This window comes from Achroia grisella, unplaced genomic scaffold, assembly GCF_030625045.1.
Source record: "Achroia grisella isolate CSIRO2021 unplaced genomic scaffold, CSIRO_AGI_Agris_v1 utg319, whole genome shotgun sequence".
NCBI lineage: Eukaryota > Metazoa > Arthropoda > Insecta > Lepidoptera > Pyralidae > Achroia > Achroia grisella.
This window is the reverse complement of record NW_026712795.1, coordinates 72,107-91,140: the sequence shown is the minus strand read 5'-3', so window position 1 is coordinate 91,140 and position 19,034 is coordinate 72,107. Positions and strand designations below refer to the sequence as shown.

General features: G+C 33.4%; 1 protein-coding gene across 1 annotated transcript in view; it reads left to right on the top strand.

Annotated features, from left to right (window-relative positions):
- Nucleotides 1–1,259: 1,259 nt before the first annotated feature.
- LOC131843529 (WW domain-containing protein tag-325-like) overlaps nucleotides 1,260–19,034 on the top strand; it is a 67,578-nt gene continuing 49,803 nt past the window's right edge. The window contains exon 1 of the mRNA XM_059192195.1: nucleotides 1,260–2,943. Within this exon, the coding sequence (XP_059048178.1) occupies nucleotides 1,738–2,943 (1,206 nt within the window). The 5' untranslated portion in view covers nucleotides 1,260–1,737. The remainder of the gene's footprint in view (nucleotides 2,944–19,034) is intronic.

The window sequence follows — 19,034 nt, the reverse complement described above, 5'->3', positions numbered from 1 at the left end:
TGACCTAAATATGACAGCCGTAGAGCAGGTGTTTTAGTGAAAGCCGCGAAACAACAAACGTTGTGTAGGACGACCTGCATCTAGGTTAGAGTTTCCAACCGTCCTGTTTTCCCAGGACATGTCCTAGTTGGACGTGTCCTGGGCAGTCCTGAATATTTAATTGGCAGCGTCCTGGGTTTTTAAAATATGCACGCCTCTTAATTACTGATTTTCAACAGTATAATTTTATAAATCACTTTTTATTAAAATCCTGATTATATTAATTACTTGAATTTTACAACATATTGATATAACTATTGCAACACTATTACTGCGTTCTGTTTTTGAACTGGATAGTCCTGGATTTTTGAACTTTCAATCCTGGTTTTTAAATTTGGGATTGGCCACACTAATCTAGGTAGAGCTATATTGTATGTAGCGAAATAGACTAACTTCAATAGCTTATAAGAGCTAAAAATCATTGCGCTTTGTCAGTACATGACTATAGTTGATTTATAACTAATCTTTATAAAATATATGAACATATCAAGTCATAATTATATATGGTAAACATGTATAACATTTTCATTTGAAAACAATACGAGCTGAGTTTCGTGTCAGTTGTTCTCATCTCGAAATCATTCCGAACTGACGGTAGATTTAACATATCATAAGAGTCTGTAATAGACCTACATGAACAAAGATATTTTTAATTGATTTTGATTAATGTTGCTCTTTCCATTATAGCTATTTGTAGTCTATGTTTTGAATAATGTCGACTCCAGGAAATGCCTATAACTACCCTATCTGGTATAAAAGTCGTTAAGATATGGTAATAACAATATATACGCACTAAAACTTGGTCTCATGTCTTAGGGACAAACGGAAGCAAGAGCCATCAAAACATAAGTAAGCTTCCTAAGAACAGAGAATGTGTTGTTCAGACCTAATTAAGTAATTAAGCTAATGACACCGGTAATGGAGGCATTACAATGTCAAAATGCGAGATAGTCGCAGGAACAGATTCGAAAATGTTTTAGTCTAACCGCGACCCGCGAGTTTTTAACACGCGATCGACCTGTATAAATCGCATATATACTCCCGGCGCCCGATCTGCTTCATTTATCTAATGCACAGTGCATTTGCTTTTAGTTTTTGGTGTGGTTACGCCACGCACCCAGCTCCGCCACAGAAATAACGCAGAATATCGGTCACACAGGCTCCTCCATAACCAATGAACGCATCAAATTAATTGCTGGACGCGCACCACTATCGCAGTGGACGTGCCGCGCGCGGACGCTTCCGTTCGATTTTTAAAATCGAGGTAAAAGCGCGCGAACGGGATCTCACGGCGAACTCGGGAATTCCATTTGCGTAGTTTATTTATTATCGGCCAGCAATAAACGGTTTTATATATTTTTTTTATTGTTCCTTTGTGTATGTAACAAAAGAAATAAATTTGTGTACGGCATACATTTTAAAAATACGTAGTGAAAATGTACCTTTGCTTATCACTGAGGTCAAAGACGTGCATTTCGATGTTTTCGTAACATCGCACTGTTTAAATAAGAAACAGTGGCGATAAGTAATCGCGGTCGAGTGCAAATGTCGTCGGTATCGCAGCGTAGCGCAAACCGAGCGGTGCCGTTCTAATACATTAGAGTTGTGCATTTAGTAATGAACGTTAAGCCTTGTCCCTTCGCGGAATTCTATGTGATGTTGAATCATACACCGGTTATCGCGTTTTGAGCAGCGACAATGTGCGAAGTCACAAGTTGGATTCCGAACGAGGTAGCCGCCACATTGTGCGCGGACCGCTCCGCGCAGCCGATTATCGCTTGGCTTACGGGCTTAAGGGCGTCCATAGAAGAGTACGACCCTTTGATAGCGGTAAGAGCGGAGTCACCAGAGTCTGAGGAGTCGTCAAGGTCGTCACCGGACAGCGCATTCGATGACATACTTTCGCAACTCGGAAAAGAAATCTACAAACTAGACGAGTACCAAAGAAACCTAGTGCCACAGGAAAAGGAGATTTCCCTGAGTATTCTGAACTTATTTGACGAATGCCTGGAAGGTATGACGGAGACGAAGCACGCCGGCAAAAGTGATTTGGAAGTGATCGACGAAACTGTGGAAATTCCTGTGAACGGTGTGGATGAGTGTAGCGACGGTGAATCTACGATATCGGATGTCTCGTTTGTGACGAGTACGCCTGCTAGGAGTGTGAGAGTGTCATGTAGTGATAAAAACACAATGTTTGTTAAAGGTGATGGCACGCCGGTGCCGTTGCCGCGGAACAAATTAAGAACACCCTCGTATACGTCATCTAATTACGATTACATGGACGTGAGAACAGAGAACACAATAACGGAGGCTGCGAGACAACTGGACTCGGATAGCGACAGCGAAAGCACTAATTGGAGTTACAGAGAATGTAGTACAGACACGGAGAACGAGACTAGAGATGAATACGCCATGATGTGGTCGCACTCGAGCGGTTATCACAACTCCGATGAGATCCTGAGACGGGTGGTCTCTCAGCACCACGCGACTGTCTCGAGGTTATCGTTCCACACCGCGAGTGACTTTGAACCGACGCGATATTCGGTGTACGCACTCCAAGAGGTGGGAGACAGGTGTGTTGACAAAGACATGCCAGTCGCCGCCATGACGCCGGACAGACCGACCGACGATGGTTACGAGCCGGTGCGCGATGCCCTCACCGACGAGAATATTTACGAGGAAATTGAGTTCGGCTTGAGTTACACGGACGAAGGGTGCTCCTGCGGGGGCAGTGTTGAAGTGGAGAGTTGCTCGATAAGTGCCAGTTCGGAGGGTGTCGGCCGCGAGAGTCCTTTATATGAAAATTTAAGGGACCACGACGCTTATGCTATACCTCCAGATGTTATTTTCTGGAAGAATCTTCTCTTCGACCCGTTTTACAATGATGACGAGGAAGACGAGGTAAGTGATATTATTTACAATATGTCTGTAATACTATAGTAATTCTATGTAAATATAAAGAGAAAACAACGTTTAAATATATGTATGTCATCGCAATTAACGTGTTACAAATGACTAACGGAATTAAGAATATACTGATGACATTTCTATAGAATTATTTGCTAATAATATGTTATTGTAAATACAGGAAATGTTAAATAACCAATATGATTTTTTAAACAAAGTAATGTAGAGCAAAAGAACTAATTCTATAATTCCTAATTCGCTCTCTATTTGTTTGAGTGCCTTTTTTATGTGTATGTGTGAATTCTTATCAATGACAAACCTACAGACAGACAATGCACTTTCTGTTATATATAATGAACATCATAATTCAGTTTTTGTGATATAGGTAAGTTATAATAACTTACATAATATATTGTTTATCGTGTGTGCTTTATTTATACATGAACAATAAAAAATGGAAATTAATTACACAATTTCCACGATATTAAACGTTAATAATAGAATTAGGTCAGATGCACGAGAATGTTTGTTTATATATGGATATTTTTAATAAAATGTTGGTGCTATGCATTCTTTCATTCAACTATAATATAAATATGGCTTCTAGCAATATGCATTTATGGTGTCGACTAAATTCTGCATCTATCTTTTTTTTTCTTTTATTTAAGTCATAATGCTACGTTTCCCAAGCCTCCCTCTAAATAGATTAAAAAAAATACGCCAAGACTGATCAATATCATTCCTTGGTTTCCCGCCAATTTTTTGCCACATTCAATAAACCAGATTTGAATTTAGAACACGAAAAGAAAATTTTGTTATTATAAAGTCAAGTCGAGTGATTACGAATTGCCAACTGTCAAATGAACGAGAGATCTAGTAAAAACTAAACAGATAAAAACTTTGATCTTTAATTAGACAGGATAAACTAGTTTCTAGTATTGGAAAGTTGTGTGCAACAGCGTAATGTGGTTGCACAAAATTTAATGTAACTAGTTTTTAGAATTTTATCAATATGTCTTACCATAATACTCAAAATAAAAACTTGATCGACTCTACTATGAAAACTTTAAAGTCTATATTTCTATAGTTATTTTTTCTTTATTTAATACATTTTATTACAAAACGTGCGATATTGTGTAACTTATATTTAATTAATAGGAATTTGGATTGATAAGAATATTGACAAATATTATCGAATTTAAAATTATGAATTTTATATTTTTTCTAAATATTCATCATAAAGAAAAACAAGCTATGTAGAATATTTGTGAAATATTAACCATATTAGTAAATTGTATACACGACCGCAGATTTTATAGAAGTATGAAGGTTTTAAAATATTTTAAACTATCAATTACCCACATTTTATCGTTACTTAACAAAAATCCAATAGCTGTAAATCAGCGATCTATATTCACGTCGAATTTCATTAAAATCTGTTCAGCGTTTTAGTCGTGATATAATATATAAATAAAATACACACAGACTCACTTTCGCATTTATAATATTTGTATTTTTTTTCCACATTACTTTTTTGCACATATTGTTCAGTTTTTTGTATATTTTAAGAAAGATGTTACAAATGAATGTGGATGGTTATAAGGGCAGAGGAAGGCCAAAAAAGAGATGGATGGACTGTATGAAAGATGATATGGTAAGAAAGGAAATAAATAACGCGATGAATAACAGGGATGAATGGAAGCGAAAAACATATTACGCCGACCACAAATAAATGGGATAAGGAAGAAGCAGATGATGATTGTTCAGTTTTTTGTATAGAATCACAGATTTTCAGCTAGTTTCCGGTCTTTGCAACTACCCCTATTTTTTTCGGACTACTCTAATGCTGTTGGCCGTAGATGGCATTTACAGCTTCACCGGACGATGACAATTTCTATATAATAGTACTATAGTAGATGACTAGTAGATATAATTAGATATGTTTTTTATTGGTAACCCATAAAAATGGAAAACAAGGTAAAACCGTGGTAAATTCCTAATGGTGTAGTGATTGTCATGATTTAATTATGCACTTTCATATCTATTATTCAGAATAGCCCAGTGATTGTTATTGGTAGAATTGATATTATCGGCGTCTCAAAGACGCGTCACTATTTGCTTTTCAAGGTTTTTCATTATTGTTTATGGTTTTAAAATATTCCTTTGCCTCAATATTTTTTTTTTTATTATTATCATCATTGCCTTGCCTGTATCCCATTATTTGTGGTCGGCACAGTATGTCATTCTCTTCCACTGCTCTCTATCGGTGGTCATATCTGAGCATACTCTCCTTTTATTCCTATCATCTTTCACACAATCCAGCCATCTTTTTTTAGGGCGTCCTCTCCCTTTCCATCTATCCACATTCATATTATACACTTTCCATAAGACATGATCCTCGTTCCTCCGCATAACATGCTCATACCAGCTCAATCTGTTACCTCGCAACTTTTCTATAACCGGCGCAACTTTCAAACTTCCTCGTATATACACATTCCTTATTCTGTCACTCCTGGTTACCCCACACATTTTCACACACAGATCTTTACGGCCCAACATCCATACATTTTTTTAAATAGTAATATTTGATTCAGATTATAATCCTATATTATTATTATTATACAGATTATAATAATTAAATAATTGCAAGTGCAACCAATTTTTTTTGTATGACACAGACTTACGTCATAAAGAAAAAATATTTTGTCTATGAATCTGTACAACATTTGTTTTGAGCACATCATATTTGCTAAATGTTTGTTGAAAGATCGTAAGCATTAAACAGATAATAATGTAAATTTCTGTCAAAATATATATAAAAAGTCTAAATCTTTCCCGCCAATGTTATCAACATAAGTACTAACAATATTGTTTGTTTACATTAATTTTGATAATTTTGCACGCCAGTACAATATTTGTGTGAAACTGCAAACCTTGGTATTTTTTTTTTAATTTTCCCGTAAGTTATATTGATTCAATTTTAGTTATATTTTTAGCCAACTTTTACTAAATATTGCTCTGTGATATGGCAAGCTTTTTTTTAAAGTGAATTAATATTGAAGGTTTTAACGGAATTCTCAAACGTAAGGTACGGTACGTACGTATGTGCAGCTCGCTTAAAAAAAAAATTATATGAAACTGTCCAAGTTCTTCTTTCTCGGTTGTCTAGCGGTTTAGCGTCTAGCGCTTTTCCGACGGTCTCGGGTTTGATTCCTCGCACGGTATAGTGGCATAAAGTATAATAATGGTAAATAAGCATACGACTCATTTGATGGTAAATGGTTACCGTAGTTTATCCGTTGCGTCTGAGACAGCAATTTTTCTAAATTTTCACATCTGTACCATCAACAACTATTTTTAATAGAGATGTTGGTACTTTAATTTATATATATGACAAAAAAACGTTTGTCGAATCAGCTGGTATAGATATATACTCATATATATATATATATTTATCAGGGGGAACCGTGTGACCTCTACACGGTTCCCCCTGATAAATTCTTGGTAAATTTGTTACGGTGCAGCTCAACCTGACATGGTACATTGCTAGCAATAAGATCATCAATCCACATTACTGACAATCCCCTTTCCCCCATAACACAGACATTATGCTGTCCTTACAAGGTAGGTACACTGAAGCTGAAAGAGAGTTGTCCACGCACTTTATAAAAATCAATCTCGGAATTATTAATAGGTGACAATTTTAATATACTTTTCTACCGTCTTGTGCAAGTGTACCTATTTATTTCTGTTTGAATGGCGAGATTGTAGTCATTACTACTGAGGCATTTAATGAAATTATTTGCGAAATATTGGTAGGTACAGTAGATAAGTTGGTACTTAAAAAGTTAACTTACAGGAATTTAGAATAAGAGTTCTTATGAATATATATATATATATATATATATATGTATATGTATATGATACATAATAAAAATATTAAAAATCATCACATAGCAATCATTACACTCAATTGTGGTTATAATTCTAGACTGGTTACGTCATTTTTATATAAAAAATATGCAAGTCTGTCCGTCTGTGTATGTATTTTATCAGATAACAGCCACACATGGCGACGAGATGGTGACTAATGGAATACTGAAAATTTACTTGAATAAATAATGATTCTTGAATTATTAGATATTTACTTATATTACTGTATTTATCGTTATCCTATAAAAATATTTACTCAGAATATTTTTATGCCAATTGGAATGGCAAACAAGCTGCCCCACCTGATGATAATAAGTAGATAAGTAAATCATCGATACATATAAATAAAATTGGAGTGTCTGTTTGTAATATCGAAATAATCGTTTTTTACTACATGCATACGAATATAAATACGGTACTTACACCAAAATAACATTTTTTTCAATTTTTGTCTATCTGTACGACTGTCTGTGTGTTCCGGCTAATCTCTGAAATGGCTAGACCAATTTTGATGGGATTTTTATTGGCAGATAGCTGATGTAATAAGGAGTAACTTAGGCTACGTAGAGTAACATAGAGTACTTCCATTTTAGAAAAATAATGTTAAATTCTACACGGCCGAACTCGCTGGTACAGCTAGTTAATAAAGATTATTGTAATTATTTAATTTAAAAAATAAAGAATGTCAATAAAACAACATAGTATGTTATGTATATATGTTCAATATACTTTATATATTAATATGCGTAGGCAATGTTTTTACCAAACCAAACTCTGCTATCGTATAGTGCTAAAATTAATGTGTCCATATTTATCAAACTGCGGCAGTTAAAAGGTCAATTGATAAAACAGAATTTTGATAAAATTTTTGCATGTAATACATTTATTATCAAAATTTTCCTCATTAAAGACCCAGTATAGTCCAGTAACATTTTTATATTAATCATGATGTCACCAGTTTTAGCTCAATATATAATATATATATATATAAACAAGTCCGTAAATACATGAATAATAATAATCACAAAGAAATTTTGATTTAAGTTAACCGGAAAAGGATGAAAAAATTAAAAAGAGAGTTTAAAAACGCCTATTTTCAAAATAACTCGATAACGGTAAGAAATATGAAAAAAGTTTCAAACAAAAGTTGTAAAGAATAAAATTTTAAACAAAACTGGTCCTTCTAATTTTTTTATTATATGCTGTTGTTTAGCCACAAAGATAAATAATTAAGTAATAATAAGAATCCTTTATTAATGAAAAGACTTTCTCAATAAAACATTTTATATATAAAAATTACGGGTCACGTTGTTTGTCCGCGATGGACTCCTAAACTACTAGACCGGTTGCAGATTTGATTTGAACATCGTGTGCAATTTGACCCAACTTGAAGGATAGGATAGCTTACGTCTCAATTTATAGTCGCAATATTATTATATTCAAAAACTTAGCCAACGCAACGCGTGGTCGGGTCTACTAGTACCTATATATAATGTCATTTATATAATACTATCTACCCATCCCGGCTTCGCACGGGTGTACATGTATTATACATATAAACCTTCCTCTTGAATCACTCTATCTATTAAAAAACCGCTTTAAAATCCGTTGCGTAGTTTTAGAGATTTAAGCATACATAGGGACAGACCGCGACAGCGATTTTGTTTTATACTATGTAATAATAATGACAAAACACGTTGAATACTAGACTACTACTCGCTGGTCCAGCGGTTTAGAACACCGCTTTATTTCCGATAGTTGCGGGTTCGTTAATCTATATGATTCTTAAAATCCGTTCAGTAGTATTTGCGTGAAAGAGTAACAAACATTCATCTATCCATCTATACATCCGTACTCACAAACTTTCACGTTTATAATATTAACAAGATTCAAGCTAAACATGTCGGTTAAATTCATGCTGTACCTAACATCTGTATATGCAATCACGCATGTTTCACAAATAAAGAGTCATCATAAAGTGATACACCGTAACCTCATAGTTTGTATGGAGGAATTAATAATTATTTTTAAACTAGCTGACTTCTGCATCACACTTACTTGATCATTATATCTCGCCCAATGTACATGTTGTCTTTTTAAACCTATGTGTTAGTGTATAAGCTACATTAATGTAAAATTTCATCAAAATCCGTTCAGTAGTTTTTGCGTGAAAGACTAACAAACTTCCGTACTCACATACTTTCGCGTTTATAATATTATCAAGATGAAGATACGAGTATACTGTACTGTTTCTTTGGAATATTTCTTCATTTTACGAATAATTTACTTTTGTGTATAAAATTCTCATGTCACAGTGTTAATTGTCATATTTCTTTGAAACAGCTTAACGATGTTGGTTAAACTTTGATGTTGAAGTAAATACATGCATAATATACATAGAAAACTACATAATAATATACATATAATATACATAGAAAACACCCAGAGCGATAGAAACAATCATACTCATGAATAAGGTGATGTGCTAACCGCTACACCCCTGGTCTAGCGGTTAGCACATCGCCTTAGGAAGGGGATTATTAGTAATGGGTTCTAGTGTCCCTATTACTACCATGTTAGGTCGACCTCCACGCGGTTCCCCCTGGAAATCATCGTGGTTTATTCCTGGTTATTTAATCACGATGGACTAACTGACCTTGTCTTATGCTCATCTTATCATCCTACACGGCGGGTGCATTATTCCATTTTTTTTATCATCCATGAAAAAAAAACCAATACCGCTAGACCACATGGCTGTCAAATGTGATTTATAGTTGGTTATTTGTTTATTTATTATATGTATAATTTTATAGTGACTAACCTAAGTGTTGGCCCAAAAATGAGAAAGGGCATGCTACGGTAGTTTATGTACGTGGCAAGAATTCCGGATGTAACAATGACGAAGCGGAAATACTCGTACAGTGCGGAAGTGGAGTAATATGGGTATAGCTAGAGATCTAGTCTGAGTAGATTTATTGTTTTAAATTTAAACCATAGACTGAAACTCTGAATTTTTGAAAACCATACGCCATAGACTATCAATATTTTATTTCAACTGCCAAATGCGAGAACTATCAAACGAGCCAAGTTTAAATAAGCAAGTTTTGTGTAATTTTGCTTTTTAATTTTGCGCAAATTTTTTTCATAAGGAATATGTAGCAAAGTATTAGAAAACACTAAAAAAGAGGTTTTCAAGTTTTTTTCAATTTATACGAGACTAGCTGTTACCCACGACTTCGTATGCGTGGAATTAACCTGTTATTAAAATAAAAAAATATATAACATATAAACGTAGCCTAAGTTGCTCCTTATAAAATTAACTATAGTTCCGTCAAAATCTGAAATTTGGAAGAACTTGAAAAGAAATGATTCGTTTAGCGATTGCATTTTTTTATTAATTTTTTATGTCAGTATCGTATATACTTTCGTGTACATTTAGTAGAGCTGTTAATTTGAAATTACAAACATACAGTTTAGTTTTATTTAAATGTATAGATTTATAGTTTAAACTTTAGATGTAACAATATTAAGAGATTTTAATAAAACTATATTATGATTCAATCGTAAATAATAGTGTAGATACTGTTGTTTATGATTGAAACTCAATATATTCGCTAATAAGTCGATCGATTAGCTAAGCCTAATAATCATCTAGAAATATTTTTTTGCCAACAACTCAAATTATCACGTTACTTTGATAATAAGCACTCATGACAGGCTTACAACATTAATATTTATAGAACCAGTTGTTTCTAAAATAGTGGCAAAATTATTGTAACCACTATTTGTAATGGACGTAGTGCAATCAATAAACACGCGATCATTACCATTTACAACACAACCTAGATTAGCTGGCTTTGTTTTGCGAACTATTCTAATGCTGTTAGCCGTATCTGGCGTTAACAGTTTCAGTTCAAAGGCTTATTAAGCTATGTTGATGATGCACTCGTTTTTGACGCTATCCTTTTCTATTGTATTCCTTTCATCATCTGCTTCTCTCTTATCCCATTGTTTAGAGTTGGCATATGCTCTCATTTACAAGTCCAGTTTATGTTCGTAAGCTTATAAAACTGTTGAATATTCACTCATTTTTGACGCTATCCTTTCCTACCGTATTCCTCTCATCATCTGCTTCTTTCTTATCTAATATATTTGTGGTCGGCGTAATGTTTTTCTCTTCCATTCATCCCTGTTCGCAGTCATATTGTTATTTACTCCCTCTCTTACCATATCATCTTTCACACAGTCCATCCATCTCTTTTTTGGTCTTCCTCTGCCTTTATAACCATCCACATTAATATGTAACATCATATGTAATACCTTCCTTAAAATGTTATCTTCATTCCTACGTAATATATGCCCATACTACGCCAGTTACCATACTTTTTCTACCGTATTCTTCTACTTACATCTATTTACTGCTATCCCGACCTTATCATATCTCAATTAGGAGCGGCTCTCCTAATTATTCGTCTTCAACTTCTTGTCTGGATAGTCATCGGGTCTAAATTTTCATTGTTTAACAATTTATATGGCAAAACAACGTTTGCTGGGGCAGATAGTCCATTTTCTGATGTTTCATAAATATGAATGAAATCTGCATATTTTAGTCTTACGAGTCCTATTGCCTAAAACCTAGTGCTATATCTAACCTGATCCTTGATGCAAATACCGTCTACACGAAATTTTCTATTAAGGCATTCTTTTTCCAAACTGTATTTGGAAAATGTTCCAATGTGCCAAGCCGTGAAAATGAAACAAAAAAAGGTCGTGTTGCTGCAATACCTATCTTTGTAGAACTATCTGATCGTCTACGTTGGTACCTCTGCCCAACTACTTCAACTGCCTTAAAAGATGTGTCTTCGGTTGACAGCCAACATTAGGAGTATCCAGTTTTGTACTGTAAAATGAATGCTGCATTTACAATATCATTGAAGGATACGAAAGCACTATGGCATAATACATGTTTAGCAGGCGACGCGTGTTGTCCAACATTTTTTATAGCCACCAACCCACTCGAGCGGCAAGTTTTCTTTCTAATAACAATTGCAAATGAGTTAGGCCAATGCTCTATGGCCTTATAATTAGTTGGCGCGGTGATTAGTAATGACATAGATAAAAAAGGTAAATACTGCGTCTATGGTAATGACATATTCAATGTTTACTTTTTACTGACGTAACAATACAACGTAACGGAGCGAACGACTCTTTGTCTTTTCTATAAAAATAAAAAAGTATAAAAAGGAGCGAAATTTCGAAATTCCAGCTATAATATTTGTATCTTAAGTATTCACAAAACGCCGGAGTCAAAAGAAGAGAAAAAAAGTAATGGTACCCGCCAAAATAATTCAAATATGGAATAAACTTTATGTTTAGTTTGTGACACAGATAACAACTATTGAAAGGCGTGCAACAGATAATGAAATAATTCATTCGTTTAAGTATACAGCTTTGAGATTAAGACTTATAGTTTAAACGTAATATTTCTTTATTCATAAATATGGTTGTCACATAATTGTTGACTTGCCATTGTCAATGATGATTACAATTAAAACATGTGGTGTAATTCACCTGGTATTGATTGCTGGTACATATAAAAGTCATTTAATACACTAATCATATTTAGTCATAGTTTTGAACTGACTTTAGGCACATTATAAAAATTATCGTGCTTCAATACCAATTATTATAATTAATGACTTTCATAATTTATCTATACATATAAATAAAATTGGAGTGTCTGTTTGTAATATTGAAATAACCGTTTTTTACTACATGCATATGAATATAAATACGGTATATACACCAAAATATCATTTCTTACAATTTTTGGCTGTCTGTCTGTCTGTTTGTTCCGGCTAATCTCTGGAATGGCTGGACCAATTTTGACGGGACTTATTTTGGCAGATAGCTGATGTAATAAGGAGTAACTTAGGCTACTTTTATTTTAGAAAAATAAACTAAAATTCCACACGGACGAAGTCGCGAGTACAGCTAGTTCTAAATAAATTATGAATGTCATTATTTATCACTTTATACTTTTTGTTTCTCAGAAAGAAGTTAATTATTTATTATGGTTTATTAATTAAGTAATAGTGTAAGTAAGCTTGCTTTTGTCTTTTATTTTTGTAAGAGATATTGGTATAATTCTGGTATACTAGCTGTGCCCGCGTGTTTGTGTATATGTAAGCTCTGTTACTGTAAGAACTACTGAACTAAGTTTCAACAAAATTAGTTCAGTAGTTTTTGTGTGAAAGAGTAACAAACATCCATCCATACTCACAACAAACTTTCGCGATTGTAATATTATTTATGGATTCTCAATTATTTTTCCCTATGGTACATGTAATGAAGAATATTTATTTGGGACAAAAGCCGGGAGATAATAGCGATATTCCTGGCTTGTGTAGAAGCTACAGATTTAATATTATTGAAGTATATTATTCATAAATTATGAATAATATACATTATATATAGTACATACCAAACAACGATGAATTTAGCCTAAACTATTATGATTAGGCTAAATTCATCGTTGTTTAGTAGAATAGCCAAAACAGTCAATTTCTATCAGTATGGACCGAATTATTATTACCGAATTAGGTTCGGTCATCGTAGATTAAAAATAGTAGTACTGTGTAAGATATACACCACAAAATCAAATATCGGTAGTAAAACATAAGTGTTGTTTCACTTTTTTAATAATCGCAACTCATCGACATTCTTATTTTAAATACTCATTTTCGATTCCCGCCATTACAATTCAAATTTGGAACAGCTTTAATGTAGTCAACTACTTATTTTTTTAATGATATTATTATTTATTTTTTTTATTTTTTTATTTATAACTCTTTATTGCACCTTAAAAACAATCCAAAGAAAAAACAATATTCATAATGTACAGAAAGGTAGGCTAGGCACAAAAGGCGGTCTTATCGCTAAAGCGATTTCTTCTAGACAACCTTTGGGTAGAGGAGAAAAGACAGAAGGTATTATATTGGTTTTATAAAGTTTAATAAATATAGAAATAAGTAAAATATAAATACGAAGAGGTTGGTAGTATTTATAAATGATGACGGCTACAAATCATTTACTTGTCTGTTTGCCATCCATTGCTAAAATATCTCATTATGATTGCAAGGAGTCGATTGACGACTTCCTGTCCTTGGGCGCATGCGCATGTTATGACAGCCGGAACTATTAACGAATATCAATAAATAGCAGTTGAACAATAACAATGTAAAAATGTTAGAATATTTTGATATTATGAAAATTCATAAATTGGTAACAAAAATCAATAATTGCTTTATGTATGTCTAGTTACATATTGATGGCAGATTCTTTTTTGTTGTTGTAAATATTTTTTTTAAAACATTGACAAATTACGTTGATGTGAAAATTACACGCAAATAGCCGTATGGGCCTTTTGCTTTTCCCTGAGATGGACAAATACGAACCAAAAAAAATATTACACAGATTTTAAATAAAAAAAATTCTTAAATTAACATTACAAATCTCGTAGTTTTACTTAAAAACTGACATTATATTTTATTTAAAAAGTATATTTATGACAATTTACGAGACATATATTATTGTTTATTTTACTCTTTATTGTAGTTCGGGAAATTGTTAAAATTCGATCTAAGTATTTATTTTGTAGCTAATTGGCAAGAATTCAATTGACGTTTTTTTGTTATTTCTTAATTTATATATTATACAAGAAACTTCTTACTCATGAGTACTTGTGTTATTTATAAGTGCAATTACTGTAGGAATCTTTTTTTTTAAATAAACGAATGTGTTGGTTAGCAGCTAAAGACATAAATTAATTGTTGTGACTATTACGAAACATTTCATCACGAGAATCGAATCTTGTACATTAAATGTCACCACGCTACGGGTGTGTCAACGCAGTCTACCCACAATGGCGAGTTTAATTGCTCTAAGTGACATTTTACGACTGTAATATGAGTTTCATATGCACGTTTATAGTTTAATAGAGACGCAAGCGCATCACTGATAGCACACACGGCTGACCAGATGGCTGGGTGACCCAAATGGAGAGATAAGTGCAGATGCAATGCATTAGGGAATGTACAAATAGGTTTTTTATTCTTGCACTTGTGCACGCGACTTCGTCCGCATCTGATAGTAACCTTGACTAAATAAAGAAAAAATATTCAATACTCAAGAAAGGCAAAGAAAATAGTTTCATCATTCTAGCTTCAAAAATGACCACTTTTCATATAAACTTTTATCCCACATTTTTTACCACCTTAAAAATTTTTACAAACTTTGATTGACATATAATATTAACATATTATTAACAACCTAAAAAATAAGTTTCAAGCTTCTAGTTTTAAAAATTACGATACTTCCAAACAACCTTTCATCTCCCCATAAACCCCCTTACAACCCTTTTGTTGTATTTATATTTAATCAATATCCTAAAAACGAGTTTCAAGTTTCTTTAAAATTGTCGATATTTCCATACAATCCTTCATCTTTCCTTTCAACCACATACAGCACTTCGCATTAAAAAGTAGCCTATATGCTTCAGTTTTTAATACAAAGAAAAAGGGTTAAAAGTTTAATATATGTTAAATATATTAAACTTAAATAAATGACATTCTCAGTTTGCAAAAAACTTATTCTTAGGGGTTTTTACCCCTTAATAATATTTTATTCAAAGTTTGCAAAAAAATTATCCTATATATTCATATTTCCATATAATTTCATTTCATAGAATTTCGTCATTTTAGGTGCTAGAACCATGTCACGCATGTCTTATTTGTAAAATAATTAAAAATGCTATCCAAAGTTAGCACAGCTAGTTGTATTTTATTTTTAAAAATTTGGTGTCACGTTTTGGCGCCAAAACTATTTTACTTTTTAATAAAGACAATACAGAGTAGGAAACGTACAAGACCTATATTGTTATTATTAAAAACTTAACCCAGTTTTGGAATATTTAACAAGAGTTTAAAAATTATATTATTTGTGTTACTGTGCAATAAATTAATACTGACTATGCATTTAATGTTATTCATGTTGATATTTGCACAACATGTGCATTGAGATTGCAACAGATTGGTAATTACAGGAATAAGTGCGCCATTTTGTTTTATTGCAACTGCAAGACAACATATGTAGAAAGATGTTTCCAAGTAGATTATAATGAAATAATATTTGGTATAAATGTGTGTTTAGGTTTGTACAAACTTTCATTCGCTTTAAACCAGTTCTAGATATATTTTTTTTATAGATAACATAATTATGTATATATAGTTTTAAATTCCATTCAGGCGTTTAATCGTGAAACAAACAAACATATATACTTGCGCTAGTATGTAGGTCAGTTTTTGTTTGTCTGTTGTCGACAATTTTGTTATCGGTGTTTATATCTCCGGAGAGTCAGTCGCAAATAATAATTTCTTAGGAAAATTCACACAGCGCCATCTAATCCCAAACTAAAAAAGCTTGTGTTATCGGTACTAGACAACCCTAAGATATTTTTTTTTACAAATACATACATAATATACATATAAAGCACCAAGACCGATATAAACTATACACTCACGATTATAAATGTTTTTTACCATGTGAGGAATCGAACACGTGACCATCGGAAGTAAGGCGGTGCGCTAAACCGCTGGACCACCGATGGCATCAGACATAAGCCCAGGCCATAAACAACGGATCCATCAATAAAACCTGTACCTAACTAGTGACTGCGCAAAAAAACATAATCATAATAACAGTTTTGCATACTGTACACCTTAAACAATGTACACAGACGGGCCGACAGTCACGTACGCAGTCAGACAGACAAACGGACGCCCTGGCAAGCAGTTACGCACTAAGTACTCCTATTTGGCACCATATAAAGGTCTAGGCTTGTGATTCGCATGACAAAATATGCGCCACAGTGTAAGTAAAGAAGCAGGTCAAGTAATCTAATGAATTTGTAATATTATTTTCCACATTGTTATTGAAGAGTCAATGGCAACTGTGAACGGTATAAGATCACCATGAGTATCTTACAGTTCCAGTTCGAATTAGCTAAAGAATAATTGCTTAGCTAAAGACCACGTTTTGTATCAGTTACATAAACTATTTACTATTATAATTATTTTCTACATTTAGTACAATAAAGTATGTTGTTAAAATAAAAAGAAAAAAAAAGAATTATATGGTATTTAAACTAGAAGATTAAACTTTGTAAAAAGTCGTCTACGTGGGCATCAGTCTCACTTATTTCAAGCAGCTTGCTTTGTAAAATGTATTTTGGACTTAGGATCAGATTAAGCTGTCTCGTATCAGCCGGGAGTTGGCCTTCAGCCGCTCCATAAGTTCTCCCGCGGGTTTGCAGTGTCATCTGCACTCGCCCCCTATCGTCCGGTGTAGCTGTAAAGGCCAGCTGCGACCAACAGCGTTAGAGTAGTCCGATAAAACATCTTAAGGGATGTCTCTGACATAACTTTTTAATTGTCTATTTTCTATATATGTATTTATTTAAACTTTAATGCACAAATACAATATATAAATGTACTAATGGCAAACTTAACACGTAAGGGTGCTCTCTACCAGTCAACCATAAAGCAAACTGAGAAGTTAGTAAGAGTAGTCCAAAAAAAAATAACAACAAAATGAATCCAAGTGACGGAAACAAACAAACAAACAAACATTATCTTGATGGAAAGGCCATTTGTAACAATACATCCATTTAATCATATAATTGGTTGAGATTGACCTACTGCTGTTCTCGGTACATTAACTTAGACTGTAACCCCAGGCTAAGTGCATGCCTAGATTTTGTAATCATTCCATTACACTTTAGCCGTTGGTGTATTGTAACGCTTCCTTATTGCGGATTATGGTCTTGCATGGCCTGTAGTCATCCATCATTGATCACTTATGGATGTATGATGAGGTTATTGCGTGATCATTATTGTAGTGTGAAAAAAATCTGCCGTTTTTGCCAAACTGAAGAGGAAACGCCACTACACGTCCTATGTGCTTGTAGCCCATTCATGCATAAGCGTAATATCTCCTTAGACAGTTTACACTCTATCCTGAGGTTATAAAAACCATCGCTCCTAATATCATTCAATTCTTGTCCTTGAGGGGTCTAGGTAGCGAACTCTGAAAAAGGGAGAGAGAGCACAATAGATCTATGTGGGTCGCAGTGCTACAGGTCCAAGCACCTGACAATAGTCCGAACAACCCAATAAAAAAAATTGCATGATTGTGATGCTGTTTACAATTTTATCCGAATAAAAAAAATGGAACAGAAGGGATAAAAACAAAAGAGGACATAAATAATTGACACGGTATTACTAAAATGTTGCATGACTTACATAAACACTGGAATAATTCATCAGATATATCACATCATGATAACCTTTTTTTATTGTAAAATATAGAATAAAAAAATATATACTCGTACATGACACACAATGAAGATGGATAGCGTTGGATCTACGCAGATGTTACAGTCTCCCCCCGGTAAAAACGCACGAAAAACGTCTTTAAAGTTGACCCAGTTTTTGGTAGAACCGGTGAATGTAATCTGCATTACTCACATTCTGTTACTATATTTGGTAATAAACGATTGTTTAACTAATAAAGCTTTCAACACACCATTATTATAAGCAACAACTAAACTCAACAAGTGTGTTTTGAACTGCATATAGAGAGTTCCGTACTTTCAAACTAGCAGAATGAATTCAGCTACATAGTTTAAAGGTATGGAACGCTGACGGCCCCGGTGGTTTAGCGGTTTAGCAAACCGTTTTACTTCCGATGGTCCCAGGTTCGATTCTTCGTAGCGGTTTGGGTGTTTTCTATATATTTTGTAAATAAGAGATTTATGCAGTACATAGAATATTAAAATGATTATGGTTTATATGTTGACATTAGAACATTTAAGAGATACAAAAGTGACATGTTCTATAAAGATGTACATAAGATTAATTTCTTCGATGACCAGTATTATAAATTCAGCAATATACAATATTATATGTATGTTTTTACAAAATAATATATTTACGTAATTATAACAGTTACACATACAAATAGACAGTCGAATTCTGAACTTCCTTAATTTTTTGGGATTGATTCAATAAAAAACTTTTTTGATTAAACTGACT